Source organism: Salmo trutta, chromosome 13 (genome assembly GCF_901001165.1).
Source record: "Salmo trutta chromosome 13, fSalTru1.1, whole genome shotgun sequence".
Taxonomy (NCBI): domain Eukaryota; kingdom Metazoa; phylum Chordata; class Actinopteri; order Salmoniformes; family Salmonidae; genus Salmo; species Salmo trutta.
In genome coordinates, this window is record NC_042969.1 from 68,829,328 (window position 1) to 68,843,835 (window position 14,508).

At 40.7% G+C, this 14,508-nt stretch overlaps 4 protein-coding genes across 6 annotated transcripts; all 4 read right to left on the bottom strand.

The window, feature by feature from the left end:
- Positions 1-1,999: 1,999 nt before the first annotated feature.
- Positions 2,000-5,450, bottom strand: foxg1c (forkhead box G1c). Its single transcript, XM_029773427.1, has one exon. It carries the CDS (start codon positions 4,893-4,895, stop codon positions 3,615-3,617), a length of 1,281 nt encoding a protein of 426 aa, XP_029629287.1. The 5' UTR covers positions 4,896-5,450; the 3' UTR covers positions 2,000-3,614.
- A 273-nt stretch (positions 5,451-5,723) lies between these two features.
- On the bottom strand, positions 5,724-7,445 carry pglyrp5 (peptidoglycan recognition protein 5). 2 transcript variants are annotated; one of them, XM_029773430.1, is made up of 4 exons: positions 7,304-7,445; positions 6,928-7,120; positions 6,720-6,838; positions 5,724-6,631 (listed from the first exon to the last, which is right to left on the bottom strand). In XM_029773430.1, the coding sequence occupies exons 1-4, from the start codon at positions 7,320-7,322 to the stop codon at positions 6,459-6,461; spliced, it is 504 nt and encodes a 167-aa protein (XP_029629290.1). In that variant the 5' UTR covers positions 7,323-7,445; the 3' UTR covers positions 5,724-6,458. The 2 variants fall into 2 exon arrangements, with proteins under 2 accessions (XP_029629290.1, XP_029629289.1); XM_029773429.1 differs by having other exon boundaries at positions 6,928-7,123.
- A 395-nt stretch (positions 7,446-7,840) lies between these two features.
- polr2i (RNA polymerase II subunit I) lies at positions 7,841-11,416 on the bottom strand. 2 transcript variants are annotated; one of them, XM_029773432.1, is made up of 6 exons: positions 11,249-11,416; positions 9,083-9,137; positions 8,845-8,918; positions 8,643-8,717; positions 8,418-8,469; positions 7,841-8,277 (listed from the first exon to the last, which is right to left on the bottom strand). In XM_029773432.1, exons 1-6 carry the CDS (start codon positions 11,308-11,310, stop codon positions 8,215-8,217), a joined length of 381 nt encoding a protein of 126 aa, XP_029629292.1. In that variant the 5' UTR covers positions 11,311-11,416; the 3' UTR covers positions 7,841-8,214. The 2 variants fall into 2 exon arrangements, with proteins under 2 accessions (XP_029629292.1, XP_029629293.1); XM_029773433.1 differs by lacking the exon at positions 11,249-11,416 and adding an exon at positions 11,104-11,210.
- Positions 11,417-11,505: 89 nt separating this feature from the next.
- LOC115206434 (complement C1q and tumor necrosis factor-related protein 9A) lies at positions 11,506-14,290 on the bottom strand. The gene is made up of 3 exons (XM_029773431.1): positions 14,179-14,290; positions 12,270-12,326; positions 11,506-12,066 (listed from the first exon to the last, which is right to left on the bottom strand). Exons 1-3 carry the CDS (start codon positions 14,225-14,227, stop codon positions 11,669-11,671), a joined length of 504 nt encoding a protein of 167 aa, XP_029629291.1. The 5' UTR covers positions 14,228-14,290; the 3' UTR covers positions 11,506-11,668.
- Positions 14,291-14,508: the final 218 nt, after the last annotated feature.

Here is a 14,508-nt window from a genome sequence, read left to right on the forward strand (position 1 = left end):
ACTGAGACATTGGGAGATTGGCTTACTGGCGAGAGACAGGCAGGCGCCTGGGGGGGAGATACATCCACCAACCTTATTTCACAGGGTGGCGACTCTACCTTGGGAGGGCACATGCTAGGGGATAATCACACCCACAGTGTGCTGATTTGGGAGGCCCAAGTTTGGGATTGATTTACAAAGCTTGACTATCATTATGAAACATACACCCTCTACCTGTCTCAGCCAAATAGCTTACACTAGCCCCTTTTCACTCACTCTCTTCCTTAATGGGGGAGCCTGTCATAAATCCCAGATTAATTCTTACAGAGAGGCTGGGATTATTGACTGTTAGGTGTCCATACACCCATGTGAATGTGTGTGTATGTGTATGTGTATGTGTGTGTATGTGTGTGTGTGTGTGTGTGTGTGTGTGTGTGTGTGTGTGTGTGTGTGTGTGTGTGTGTGTGTGTGTGTGTGTGTGTGTGTGTGTGTGTGTGTGTGTGTGTGTGTGTGTGTGTGTGTGTGTGTGTGTGTTTGTGTGTGGCCTAGCTACAGGGTCTTGGTGAGCACAAGCTGCCCTTGAGTGCACAGGCACATCTTGAGGCCTGCCTCAGTCCCTCTCCTCATGCTGATTTACTCTCTGCCCTGTGGTACTGTGAGTCTGCTGGCTGGGTGATTTAGAGGTGTGGGGTTATTATCAATACCTGTCAGAGGATGGCTGTTATTTATTACTGAATTCACAGCAAACAGGATTGTATTACAGTTGCCCCAGGACACACAAAGCCCCATTCTGTACTAGCTTACTTGTTGATTCACTCTCTATCTTGCTCTAAGTGGTTATACCACAATTACTCATGTGCGTAATGAAAATGTTATTATAATCTTTGTAACTAGACTCTAAGTTTGCCAACAGTGTTGGTGTAAGGTTACATGAAACATCCTAAGAGCAGTATCCTGGTCTAACCGCAGCCAACTATGTTTGAGACTGGGCTGTCTAGGAAGGGTGGCTACAGTCCACATAAAGCCTATTTTGTTTGATAGAGGCACACTTCCAGAAATCTGTCCTTATCTGTGTCCTCACACATCTATTTTTATTAAATTATATCTCGAATGAGCCCCAAGAAAGGTAAGGGAAAGTTCATCAGGCGGTGATGTCATGTGCAGGCGAAACAGTAGAAGTAGATCAATGAGATCAGCCAGGCTATGATGTCTATCTATCTCTCTCCCTATACATCTCAGTCAAGGCTGGCTCTGCATGCCTTTTATCACACTGACACGTCTGTACTTTCAGATTTGAACTTTTGATGATCTTAAAGTCCCAGTGCAGTCAAAAACGTGATTTCACCGTGTTTTATATTTATTTCCACAATATGAGGTTGGAATAATACTGTGAAATTGTGAAAATGCTGATAATACTATTTTATTGTAAGAGCTGTTTGAAAAGACCACCTGAAATTTCAGCCTGTTCCGGTGGGATAGAGTTTTGGCCTTACATGGTGACATCACCATGCGGTAAATGAGTTAATAGAACAATAAGAAAGAGAGTTCCAAACCTCTCTGCCACTAACAGCTAGTTTTCAGTTCTCCCCTCCCCACTCCCAGACAGTCCTAGCAAAATTATTGCTTGAGAAATTGCTCTTTGCTAAGAAGCTATTTTTTAAATTATTTTTGACCATTTCAATTTAAAACAATTATAGTAAGGTACTTAATTGTTACCCAGACATTGAGATGAAAACGGCTGCATTGGAACTCTTTCAGATACACCAGCATGGCTATTTGTGGTGGTAACAGTGGGTTTCGTCAGCAGGTGCTAAGGAAGTTTCTGTTTAAATATGACCATGAGTGTTGAGCTCAGCTATTGAATGGGCTGGGGGAATGTGTGTGTGTCGTGCGTGCATGTGTGAGTGCTCTTTGGATGCAGCTGGATTCCTTCTGGACTCATTGACACTCTCTTTCTGTTCCTTAAGTATCACATGCTATGCTGTTATGTTTTGAATGCATATGTAATACAACTCATCCCTTTAATATCACTATTTTTGTTTTTATTGCACACACATTATAAAATGGATCAAATGAATTACACGTATAGCCTACAGTATCTGACATGCACAGAGTTCCCTGTAAACAAACATTTTCAGGCTTAAAAGGGAAAAAGATAGCTAGTGCAGATACAGTACAAATCATGCAAGACATACAGTCACCAACTCTGGGATGAATCATTTCTCAAAGCATATTTAGTATAGTTATTTTCTAAAATGTAAGAAGTGCATAACACAGCATTGTGTCATATTGAGCATTGAGACAATTGAGATACATTTACAAACACAAATGGAGACAATCACTGCAGATTTGATTTTGAAGTAATAGGCTAGTGCATACAGAGAAATCTTAGCCTATATATTTTTATGAGGAACTTTTACCTTTAATTCAGGAACATCAAAATAATTCTGGACTTTTGTCTGTAATGTATACAGTATTTTAATAGCATCAGAGTAAACACTATATTTCCAATACTTTTTCAGACATGACCAAAGATGACCAAAGGGCAAACCATTAATTACGCACAGCCTTCCTCAAGCAATATCAAATCAAACTTTATTTGTCACATGCGCTGAATACAAGTGTAGACTTTACCATGAATGCTTACTTACAAGCCCTTAACCAACAGTGCAGTTCAAGAAGAGATAAGAAAATATTTACCATGTAGACTCAAATAAAAAGTAATAATAAAAAGTAACACAATAAGAATAACGAGGCTATATACAATAAGATTGATAGAGGACATTTATGAAGACAATTGTTCTTTCAAGTTTGTTTTAAGATAATAACAGTGAATTGTTAAAACACATCCAGTTGTCAGAAGATATGTTATATTAATGGAAATATCTGGAGAGCACCTATGGAACACAGTCGGACAAGATATTTTCATTTATTTTATTTTTTTATTAAATGGTTAATGTTTCATATAGCCCACATCCCTAAGAACTAAGCCTACGAATCGCAAAACGAAGTTATAACACCAAGAACGAAAAAAAAAACGAATACAAACTTCTCAGAGAGTGATGGTTTAGCCTGTGTAAAAGTAGCCTAAACGATGATGTAAAATCTCGCAATAACAACCTCGACCATGATAATTACCTTCACAGATACCAAATAGTTTGTTATTTTCACGACATTATTCCTCATTATGAAACTCTTACTTCATGCGCAATAATTAAAATACAGCATAATTTTCTCATCTCTCTTTCATCTTGTGATGTATAATTAGTGGTCTATTAAAATACAAAATAAAATACTAACGAAAGGAATATATTTTTTTAATGATCTGAAAGCACCACAAATATTGACCATTAATTATTAGTGAAATAATACAACATAATTATAGGTTATTGCACTGAAAACTATTTTAATGGTGAATGGCGTTTTTTTCAGTACGTTTAGATGAAATTGTACATTAAAGCGTGATTGGCAATTATTTAAAAAATATTAAATAATTGTTTTCTTTCCAAAGACAGATATGCCTATTTGGGAAATAGTAAACTCACATAAATTATTTGAATCAATTTCGCAGCATTGGTAGACATTAGAAAGATTTCATCCATAAAGAGAAACTGACGTTTTTAATTTAAATATGGTCATTTCCCTGCATCCCAAGAAAGATTGGTGTTGAGGGAGCTCATGGGGCTGCTTGAGGGAAAATAATTAGGGAACTCCGCACACAAACTCCCCAAGCAATCCGATGGCCCATTTTTTCCGGAGTAAACGGGTCCGGCTGGAGATGCCTTGGTTGGGGGGTAGTCCTCCTGGCACCATGTATTGAATGTCGCCGGGTGGGGTACCTGGTGATGCGAGTAAAAATAACTAGCTTGTCGGTTGAGCAGGTTAAAGGAACAAGGGTTAGGGAGAGACAAAGTGCATGGCAACGATGAAGAGGCGAATGTTGTGGCTGCGCTCATTTGGTGATGTCGACGGTACTGCGCGCCTGCACCCATGCCAAAATAAGATGACTCCTGGTTTGTTTGGAAGAGTCGGTCTGCTTCAGCATTTATGGCACTCATGTGGTGTGACCGTTGAGAAAGGATCGAGGTGGCATAGTTGGAGTGATTGGGCCCTACATATGACCCCATGCCCGGGTGTGAGTTCGCAGGAGGTTGAATGTTTAGAAACGATGGCACCGGCCAATAAAAGGACCCAGTGAACGCCAGCCCGGTGGCAGTGGTGGAGGTCAAACGGGCACCCCGTTTTATTGCCAGCTTTGTCTGGGTGCCCGCCGTGGAACGGCGCCGGAGTTTACCAGTTGTGCCACCTATGAACACGTCCTCGCTTGAAGGGTCAAGCATCCAGTAGTTGCCTTTGCCTGGGTCATCATAATGGCGAGGTACTTTGACGAAGCACTTGTTCAAACTCAGGTTATGTCGGATTGAATTCTGCCATCCTTGTCTATTTTCTTGATAGTAAGGGAAGTTGCCCATGATGAACTCGTAAATGCCGTTTAGGGTAAGCCTTCGCTCCGGGCTCTGGCGAATAGCCATCATTATCAATGCGTTATAGCTGAACGGAGGTTTCTCCGGTTTAGCTTTTCCCTCTACTCCTCCACATGTCTTCACCTCTCCCACTCCATCGCTATCTTCTCCGTCTTCCCTTTCTCCTTTTCTGGAGAGTCGTTTGTCCTTTTGGACTGCGTATTCTTTATGACAGTTTTTGTCTCCATGTAAATCATATGTTCCATCTTGAGCACAAATTTCTTTAGGCCTAGTAGATGGCCCCGAAGAAATGTGTTTTTTGGAAAGATGCCCATCCAGCACGGCACCGTCATCACTCATCACTCCCTCTCGTCGAAACAGCAGGCTGCTGATGCTGAATGAAGACTTGTGGAAAAATCTGACAGGGGCTTTCAAATCCTCCATGTTCAACATCACCCACTTCCCACGGCGTCTGGCAGTCTGAAGAGAAGGAACGTCTAAATCCACGAAATAATACGCACGTCGTCTTGGGGTGACAAAGACAAAATGCGCCACTCGTGCTTAAACTCCTGCTCAACAATCCTGATGCGAACATGCATAGTCACACAAGCCGTATACAACAAACTTTGCGATTAGTTTAGTGCGCTGCCAATTTCACTGACTGACAGATGATCTCCCAGGCTCAATTTTAACACTTCCGAGGAGCGTGAAACTCAAACCTCTCACCTGCGTCTCGCCCTCTGGGACCGCCTCTCTCCACTCCTTTCCGTCTGTTTACACAATAACCTGGCAAACAGCCCATCAAAGCCGAATTAGGTGAAGGTGTGTAAGTAATTCAGGAGTAGGTAAACTCGTAAAGTAAGTAAACAAGGGGAGAACTTAAACGAGAGCAGATTGTGTAGCCTAGACGTCTGGCTGGAGAGCATGCAGCTTCCTGCACAACAGTTAACAGGTAAGATGCGTTGCAACATCAAGGCACACAGTATGAAGCAGCATTTATGTTTCACCTTCTCTATTTTCTCAATTTGATATGGGGTCCCCTTTAATAGTCCAACATGCAATACAAGTGTACACTTGTTTGGAATGTTGCCCCTTACGCATAGCTTACAATGTTTAGACATCTACACGCTTTTCTACCGTTGACAACTTGTTTTATTAGATATTTTTTTGTGATTTGAGAAGCCATTTCAATTAATCCCAAAAGTTTAAACTCATCCAGGACAAAACAGCAAGTCAGGACAATATATTTTGGCCACCAAAAATTGAAATCCCATCCAGTTCTATGTCAATAATTTGTACTTGTTCAGCAGCACATTTTAATTTATTTACTCAGTGTAAATTACCCTTACACCCTTCTCAGTTCTTATTTCCTAGAACACCTTATAGCAGCACACTCATAGAAAAAGGAACATAATGGTATGTGGACAATTTTATGCGAATACCCAAATAAATAATAACGTTTAGTCTAATCTGAACAGACACATTTTACAGCCTTAATATTTTGCCTCTACAATTACACTGAATGGGTGGCGATTTACAACAGATTTCTGAAGCCACTTGCATCAATTTCCAAATCTTCAGTCTGACAAACTGTACATTGCCCACATATGTCCTCTACAAAACACAGATATATAAAGTGGTCTAATGGTCCACTACACAGCTGATTCAAATAATCAAAGCTTGATGGTGAGTTGGTCATTTGAATCAGCTGTGTTGTGCTAGGGCAAAACCAAAAATGTGCACCCAGGGGGGCCCCAGGACCAGGTTTGGGAAACCCCATTATCAAATTTTATTGGTCACATACAAGTGTTTAGCAGATGTTATTGCGGGTGTAGTGAAATGCTTGTGAAAAAAAGAGTATGCGTATGGCTACGATAAAGCGTCATTGCCCCATCTAGTGGTTTAAAAACACACACGGAAGTCCCAAAATGTTCAGTGTGCTGTTCAGAGTAATCTCTTTCACCACCCGACTCTCTGTCGAACCAGTAGCAATTGAGCCTGTGTAAGAGGTTATGTTCAGGGAAATTTTAGATGTTTTAGTGCAGCATATAGTCCGTCCCCAGGACATTCGGTGTCCCCCAAGTCTCTATGTCCATGCAGGGTAAATCCAGGGTGCAAATGCCCCTGGGAAACCCCACACTGCAGGAGCTGTTTAACAGATGACAGGGCTGCTGGACTGGGGCTCTGATCTGAAACAGAGAAGCGGAACCCATTGGCACCAATGCCTTACACACTGTAATGACTTGGAGATGGAAAGTCCAATATTGTGTTTCTTACTGTTGAAGTTGCCCATGAAGGCAATGCCCAAAGAGTCATGGTTATTGTCCTTGGTATGTGCACCCACAACACCCCAGCCTCGGCCCTCATACACTGTGCAATCTCCCCCAATAAGAAAGCTGCAAATGCAAGAAAACTGTTATTTGCATATAGTATTATCCTGACACAATGAATGATAGAAAACACCAGGAAAGGAGAGGTCACTCACTTGTATCCAATGTCATCAAAGTTCCTATCCTGCATATGCATTGTCTGTATGTGGATGAGCTGGTCTATACATTCTCGGATGCCCCCGCAGTGCAACAGTGCAGTGTGGTGTATGACAACTCTTTGAGCAGGACACGTGAGGGTATCCCAGCATCGAGGGGCTACTGCTCCCCACTGTTCCCGAGTAACCACCTCTACTGAAATGCATGCATATGGTTAACAAACCACAGTAAATCTGTGGTGTTCCATATCCAAACTGTAGACCTAACAATTCACTTTCGCTTACCCATTCAACAAAGTATCAATACCTAGATCTCAAAACATTATCAGAAATCTGAATCATTGCCTTTCAATAGAACTCATAGGTACTTCCTTACCAGTGACTCTTAAATCCATGTATTGTACTATCCAGACTTGCTTTTGATTTCGTCGCTAGAGGCCGTTGAAAAGAGGCAGTTTCCTTGACGTTCCTTAGAATAAGTTGTTAACTACATATTGTTAAAGGGGGCGTGGACTGTTTCTCCAGCGGGCTATTACATGTTCTGCGTACTTTCCTTTCACGTGCATGCCAATCATATTAGTCATGCGTTTCTCACTGACACCGCAACTCTCAGTGGATCTAAAAACAACAGAAAAATACACACATTGGGAAATACACTGCAGTGGCCAAACGGGTAGGCCTAGAAAAAAAGGGAAGTCGAAGCTACACCACTAAAGAGGAACATTTCATATGCCCAGTTATAAAACACAATACTTTTTTTAACCATCTCTTTTTCAGCTGTTTTGGGATGGCAAGAATTGCAACAGAGATTGGTTCACAGGATCGTGTAACCATGGTAATTCAGGAAATATTTAATTTAAATAACAGCGGCATTCACAGTTTAGAGAAGTCTTTTTGAAAGAAATCAGAAGCATTTAACAAAAGTTGTCTTTTTTTAATTTCTCACAGTTCAAAAAAAGAATAAGACAAATACCTGAAAAAAGTACTAGAGCTAATACATTATTAACACTATGTCCCAACAGTTAGGTGTTCCTCCACAACAAGGTAATACATGGGATTTAAGTGGTCCATACAAATCTTAGCAGTTCCACGACGTACACTCCAACAAGATGATGAAGAACTAACACAAAAAGTTAGTATTCTTGTAAATAAAGTTTCTGATTTGGCAGAGTATTTTAGACCCACATAACGATCAGTCATTCTAATTTAAGCCACAGTGAACCAGTGAGACACAGTAGCCCGTTGGGTGACAGCAGACGCTGTGGATGCATACATCTGACCTCTTCTTCACTCCGTCCAGCGGTGTCCACAGTGAGGGGCCGTGCAGACATAGTATAGCCTCATGGCATCCTACATAGAAAATAAAGCAGTTACTTTCATATACACCACATATTAATGTATCCATATGGCTCAGTGGACTCTAGTATTTCTATATTTGACAAACTCTTTGGGGACAGAGAATGTTCTATGATGAAAACATAGCAATGCACCTCAGCCTTCATACTGTGAGACTGGAAAAACACTGCCTCCTTGTGACCGCACCTGAAAAGAGAGAAAAGAGATCAATGTTAGACTTATTTGGAAGTTGTTTTGAATTGATAGAGATGTTTGTGAATTGAAATAGTGTGGAGAAATTGCCTGATTTCAGAGAGCTAAAGGAGGAAGATAGAGAAAGAGTGTTTGTTTGAGTGTGTGTGAGTGTTGGCCACTCTCACTTTGGGCAGGGGTGATCCTCTGTCCGGGGTAGCGTTGGATCCTGGGACACATCTGCAATTATCTGCGTCAGCTCACTGAGGAGAGAAGAGACAGAGAGAGAAGAGAAAGGGGTAAGAAAGATAAGACAAATTACTTAATTTCCCATGACAGATGTATATTTCAGTGTCCGAGAATAAGTGATGGAAAATAGGGATCACTTACTCAACTTCGTGGGTGATCTTGTTGACATAGATGCAGCTGTTGTCTGCTTCTTGTTGATAGTCACAGTTCCTGCACTGTTGAGATACACAGTGGAGTCAAAAATGGCTACTACATTCATGCATTTACTTGTTTCAACAATTGAATGCTCAAACACTTCCAAACCAATAATGGTAGTGCATGAAACTAGCTAACTACTGTAAGCCATTTGGAATTGGTATATGAATGTCATCCCACTTACTGCATAGAGCAGGATTCGATTCTCCTTGTCTTCTTTGGGATACAACATGTTGTTGCTAAAACAGAATTAAACAATTTTGTTATAACATTCTAGCTAGTGTTAAGATAATGTGCATAATGACAACCCAGAGATGGCGCTCGTGGGGGCACCTATCTAGGATAGCTAAACAGGTGCATTATGATTGTCTGATTAGGATGTTGTGATAGGTAACACCTGAGTAAAGGATTATGCTTGCATCTAACTCTCCGACGAGAGTTATTCACATTAATATGGTGTCAGAGAAACGAACCCCCAAAGCCAAGCGCTACGGAAAAGAGGATAAGATATGAGGACAATGTAATCGCTGTCAGATAAACGCAAACAAGTGGATCAAATGAGTAAGGATGGAGAGCCTGCAATGTCTCTCAGTCAAATTCCGGTGCCTAGCGACATGGACAAGAAAGGCGATTTGTATCAAAGCTGGTTATTTTTCCGTGGTCAGTGGGAGAATTCTGAAATCGCTACGGGCTTAGATAAAAAATAAAAAGACCCACATCAGAGTAGCAACACTGCTTAGTATAGGCTGGACACCTGAAATGTTGTAAATGCTTTTTTTCTGATAACTAGCTCATTAACTCTGCCGTGGAGCCCAGTTTCATAATATTACCATATGTCCCAGCTGCTTTCTGTAGTTTTGAAGTAATCACAAAAAAACAAGTCTTATTTAGGGCATTTTTCACCCTGTCAGCTCCTATTAGTTCTATTGCGCACCATGGCACCAACTTACCTTCCAAATGTTCTATTCCCAGCTTAATGTTGTACTTCACAATGCATGCTTTGCTATTGTTGGCAATGAGACCTACCCACATTGCTGGTAGTTAAAATGTAATTAACAACAAATTACTCATGGAACTCTGAGGTCTTCCCATTGTTTACTATAGGGAAATAGGTATATCTGTCTATTTGACCAAATATCTGACAATGTATATATTTAGATTTTTTTCAATTTGGAACCATTTTAAAAACATGAGAATCTCCTCTGTCTAATTGTGTAAGGCTGGGCAGGTTACTCAGTTGTCATCAAACGCTAGCCCCGAAATACCTTTTGCCCTTGGAACGCTGAGCTCCCCCCATTGTTTTCCTATGGAGAGGCATGCTGGTCTATTTCGCCAAATATCTCGCAATGTGTATATTTAGATTTTTTTCAAGTCGGGCACAATTTTAATCAGGATAATCTCCTCTTTCTAATTAGATAAGGTTGGACAGCGTACTCTGCTGTCATCGATCGCAAAACCAGAAATAGTCAAAAGTTGCATTTTTTCCCCCCTACTTCCACGTTATGCAGAGATAAGTACACTTGTCACTATCGAGGTTTACTAATTTACTAATCGAGGTTTACGAATTCAAAGCGTCACTCCAGTCAAAACAGGCTATGTGAATGTATGATTCCATTCATTTTCTATGGGCTTGCGCTAGTGTTCCAGTTTAGCCAACGTTCTGTCATTTTTCAGCCTTGGGTGTATTTTGACTCGTTCTATTTTGCAGCCTACTTGGAAGAGTGCCATATGCTTCAGCGTCACCTAGATCTGGGGGGAATAGGCCAGAAAATGCTCAATGAAAAACCTTGACGTTTTACAAAGACATTTTGAACTCACTCGTAATGTGATTTATGAAATATTCCTTATTTTTTTAAACACGAACAAACTCAAGGAGAGACGTCTGGTCTATGTTGTGAGACTGAGTCAATTGTCTAGATTCATGTGATTTCATGTCAATGAGAGACGAAATGATCAGACAGACTTGTGATTGACCGTAAAGATAACATAGTAAGAACAAGTATGCTGCGCGAACCACAACTTACGCTGACTAAAGCCACATATCTATGTACAGCAAGCACAATTCTTTCCTCAGGTATTACAGGTCACGACATCCTAATCAGATACTCATTATGCACCTGTTTATCTATCCTAGATACTACAGGTGTCCCACTATCTCTGGGTTGGCATTATACACATTATTTTCATATATAACACGTTAATTACCTCGAGCACCCGTTTAGACTATCCTGGTACCGTCAGAGAGAATAAGTTTTGCGACTCAATTTCATAGCTACTAGTCTTTAGCTAGCTAGCTACAGTGACGTTATGCACTTTCTAAGTGAACTTCTTTATAACCATCCGCTCTTACCATTCTTGACAAAATCGAATCCCAACGAATCCTGGTTCATATGTACCACCCTCTATTTCCATTTGAAATGGTTTACAAATAAAAATCAAAGAAATAATGAATAACTCTGAATTTCTGGCTAGCTAGCTAGCTACGTTGTTGTCTCCCGCTTCCACGATGAAAACAAGACGCACGCGCACAAAATGTCAGAGAATTCGATGGCAGTTTATAATTTGCAGCGCCACCTGCTGTGGAGGACTAAATGACACCCAACATGCGTGTGTCATTCCGTGTTTATTATTATCAGAAAATAAATAATGCGTTGTTGTTAACCGATAAAATGCATTATCAATTTAATTACACCACTGAGGAGTTGAACACAAGTAAATTGGCACTAAATAAATACATACCAGGACACCCTCTTAGTATGCAATGAAGTTATTATGCCAAAAGAAACCCAACAAACACAGTGTCATTGTCTTCAGTAGCAAAAATATCATGTCTTGTAGGTCCCCACAGATTAACCCAAACCTGGTCTCCTTCAGTGAGCTCAATCACACTACCAATGCTGACTACCTGGCAACACTTGTCTGGCAGGCTGGTGTGGTATGCTGAGACAACCCGCTGGCCATTCTTTAAGATACTACACTGGGCGCGGCCGTAGGTGGACATATGCAATGTGAAGTGGTACAAGCCAGCCAGTGGGCAGTTGAATTTTCCTGTATGAGTACTATAGCCGTCTCCCTCATTGACCAGGACGTTGGCAAACTTGAGGATACTGCTGTGAGTTGGGTAGCTGTCACAAATGTTTAGTTTGGCTGTGAAGGCTACAATCTTTCCTAGAATGTAAGAATGAACAAATAGAGAGAGAGATCAGTCCAGGCCAAGGGCATTTGATACATGCTCAAATATTTGCTAATAAGATGTGTACAAATTCTTCCTTTTCACAGAAATTATGAAAATACAGATGCCATAAGATATATGTGAAATGCACATGTTGTGTCAACTTTACAACAGTATACAAAAGAGTTAAAAGGCCTACTTGGTTTGGGACACTCTGGGCCACCCTCTGTTGAATCAGGATTGGTGGGTTTGGGTTCTGTGTTCCAGAATACAATAGAGTTGTTTAGCTCTATTTCACTGTAAAGATTTGTCAGTGACATTCATCATATGTCATTTACAAGGGACTATTGCATACATACAGAGATCTAGAATCTATTGTAAAAAAATATACACAGTGCCTTCAGAAACTATTCAGACCCCTTGACTTTTTGCACATTTTGTTACATTACAGCCATATTCTAAAATTGATTAAATAAAAAATAAAAAACTCAGCAATCTACAAACAATACCCCATAATGATAAAGTGAAAACATTTTATTTTTTACATTTTTGCTAATTTATAAAAATAAAATAAATAAATACCTTATTTACATAAGTATATAGACACTTTGCTACGAGACTCAAAATTGAGCTCAAGTGCATCCGGTTTCCATTGATCACCCTTGAGATGTTTCTACAACTTGATTGGAGTCCACCTGTGGTAAATTCAATAGATTGGACATGATTTGGAAAGGCGCACACCTGTCTATATAAGGTCTCACAGTTGACAGTGCATATCAGAGCAAAGAACAAGCCATGAGGTCGAAGGAATTGTCCATAGAGCTCAGAGACAGGAGTGTGTCGCGGCACAGATCTGGGGAAGGGTACCAAAAGATTTCTGCAGCATTGAAGGTCCTAAAGAACACGGTGGCCTCCATCATTCTTAAATGGAGTTTGGAACCACCAAGACTCTTCCTAGAGCTGTCCACCTGGCCAAACTGAGCAATCTGGGGAAAAGGGCCTTGGTCAGGGAGGTGACCAAGAACTTGATGGTCACTCTGTGGAGATGGGAGAACCTTCCAGAAGGGCAACCCTCTCTGCAGCACTCCACCAATCAGGCCTTTATGGTAGAGTGGCCAGACTGAAGCCACTCCTCAGTAAAAGGCACATGACAGCCCGCTTGGAGTTTGCCAAAAGGCACATAAAGGACTTTCAGACCATGAGAAACAAGATTCTCTGGTTTGATGAAACCAGGCTTGAACTCTTTGGCCTGAATGCCAAGTGTCACGTCTGGTGGAAACTTGACACCATCCCTACGGGGAAGCATGGTGGTGGCAGCATCATGCTGTAGGGATGTTTTTCAGCAGCAGGGAGTGGAAGACTAGTCAGGATTGAAAGATGAACGGAGCAAAGTACAGAGAGATCCTTGATGAAAACCTGCTCCAGAGTGCTAAAGATCTCAGACTGGGACGAATGTTCACCTTTCAACAAGACAACGACCCTAACCACACAGCCAAGACAACACAAGAGTGGCTTCGGGACAAGTCTCTGAATGTCCTTGAGTGACCCAGCCAGAGCCCGGACTTGAACCTGATCGAACATCTCTGGAGAGACCTGAAAATAGCTGTGCAGCAACGCTCCCCATCCAGCCTGACAGCTTGAGAGGATCTGCAGAGAAGAATGGGAGAAACTCCCCAAATACAGGTGTGCAAAGCTTGTAGCATCATACCCAAGAAGAGTCGAGGCTGTAACTGCTGCCAAAGGTGCTTCAACAAAGTACTGAGTAAAGGGTCTGAATACTTATGTAAATGTGGCATTTCTGTTGATAAATTAGCAAACATTTCTAAAAACCTGTTTTGCTTTGTCATTATGGGGTATTGTGTGTAGATTGATGAGGGGAAAAAAATAATAATTTTAGAATAAGGCTGTAACCTAACAAAATGTGTTAAAAGTCAAGGAATCTGAATACATTCTGAAGGCACTGTATATGCATTTCACATCATAGGCCTCTTAAAATATAACTATGTAGGTGAACAGGATACAATGACATTTACAAAGATTACTTGCCCAACCAACCTGTATTTCATTAGAAATAGGTATTTAGGTCACTATTGTGTGAATGTTATTACCAGGCTTAAGGTGTCCATTATTGTCTCCACGGCCAGTTTCAAAATCCATGACTATGTACAACTACAGCTGATGAGTTTACTTCTGTAGAAATGGAGTATAGGCATATTCATTGTTGTTGTGTTAGTTAATTCATGTATGTGAATTAAATATGACAAACTTTTGTTAAAAAAATATATGTCTGCATTATGAATGTAAATTTGGAAAGAAATCTCATCACATCAAATCTATTTTTAATGTATACAACAATAGTTTGTTTTACCTGTGAACGTCTTGCAGAGGTGATGTTCTAAATATTCGGACTGGTTTGACTACATGGTTGCTTGCAGACA

Coding starts and splice junctions, on each gene's coding strand:
- polr2i (XM_029773432.1), bottom strand. CDS start 11,310: ATGGAAATAGAGGGTGGTACATATGAACCAGGATTCGTTGGGATTCGA. Junction 9,138..11,248: donor ATTCGATTTTGTCAAGAATG/GTAAGAGCGGAT, acceptor ATTCTGTTTTAG/CAACAACATGTTGTATCCCA. Junction 8,278..8,417: donor CTCACAGTATGAAGGCTGAG/GTGCATTGCTAT, acceptor TTTTCTATGTAG/GATGCCATGAGGCTATACTA.
- pglyrp5 (XM_029773429.1), bottom strand. Junction 6,839..6,927: donor TTTGATGACATTGGATACAA/GTGAGTGACCTC, acceptor TTGCATTTGCAG/CTTTCTTATTGGGGGAGATT. Junction 6,632..6,719: donor CTTCATGGGCAACTTCAACA/GTAAGAAACACA, acceptor TCTCTGTTTCAG/ATCAGAGCCCCAGTCCAGCA.
- LOC115206434 (XM_029773431.1), bottom strand. CDS start 14,227: ATGGATTTTGAAACTGGCCGTGGAGACAATAATGGACACCTTAAGCCT. Junction 12,327..14,178: donor TAATGGACACCTTAAGCCTG/GTAATAACATTC, acceptor TCTGGAACACAG/AACCCAAACCCACCAATCCT. Junction 12,067..12,269: donor CCCAGAGTGTCCCAAACCAA/GTAGGCCTTTTA, acceptor CTTACATTCTAG/GAAAGATTGTAGCCTTCACA.
- foxg1c (XM_029773427.1), bottom strand. CDS start 4,895: ATGTTGAACATGGAGGATTTGAAAGCCCCTGTCAGATTTTTCCACAAG.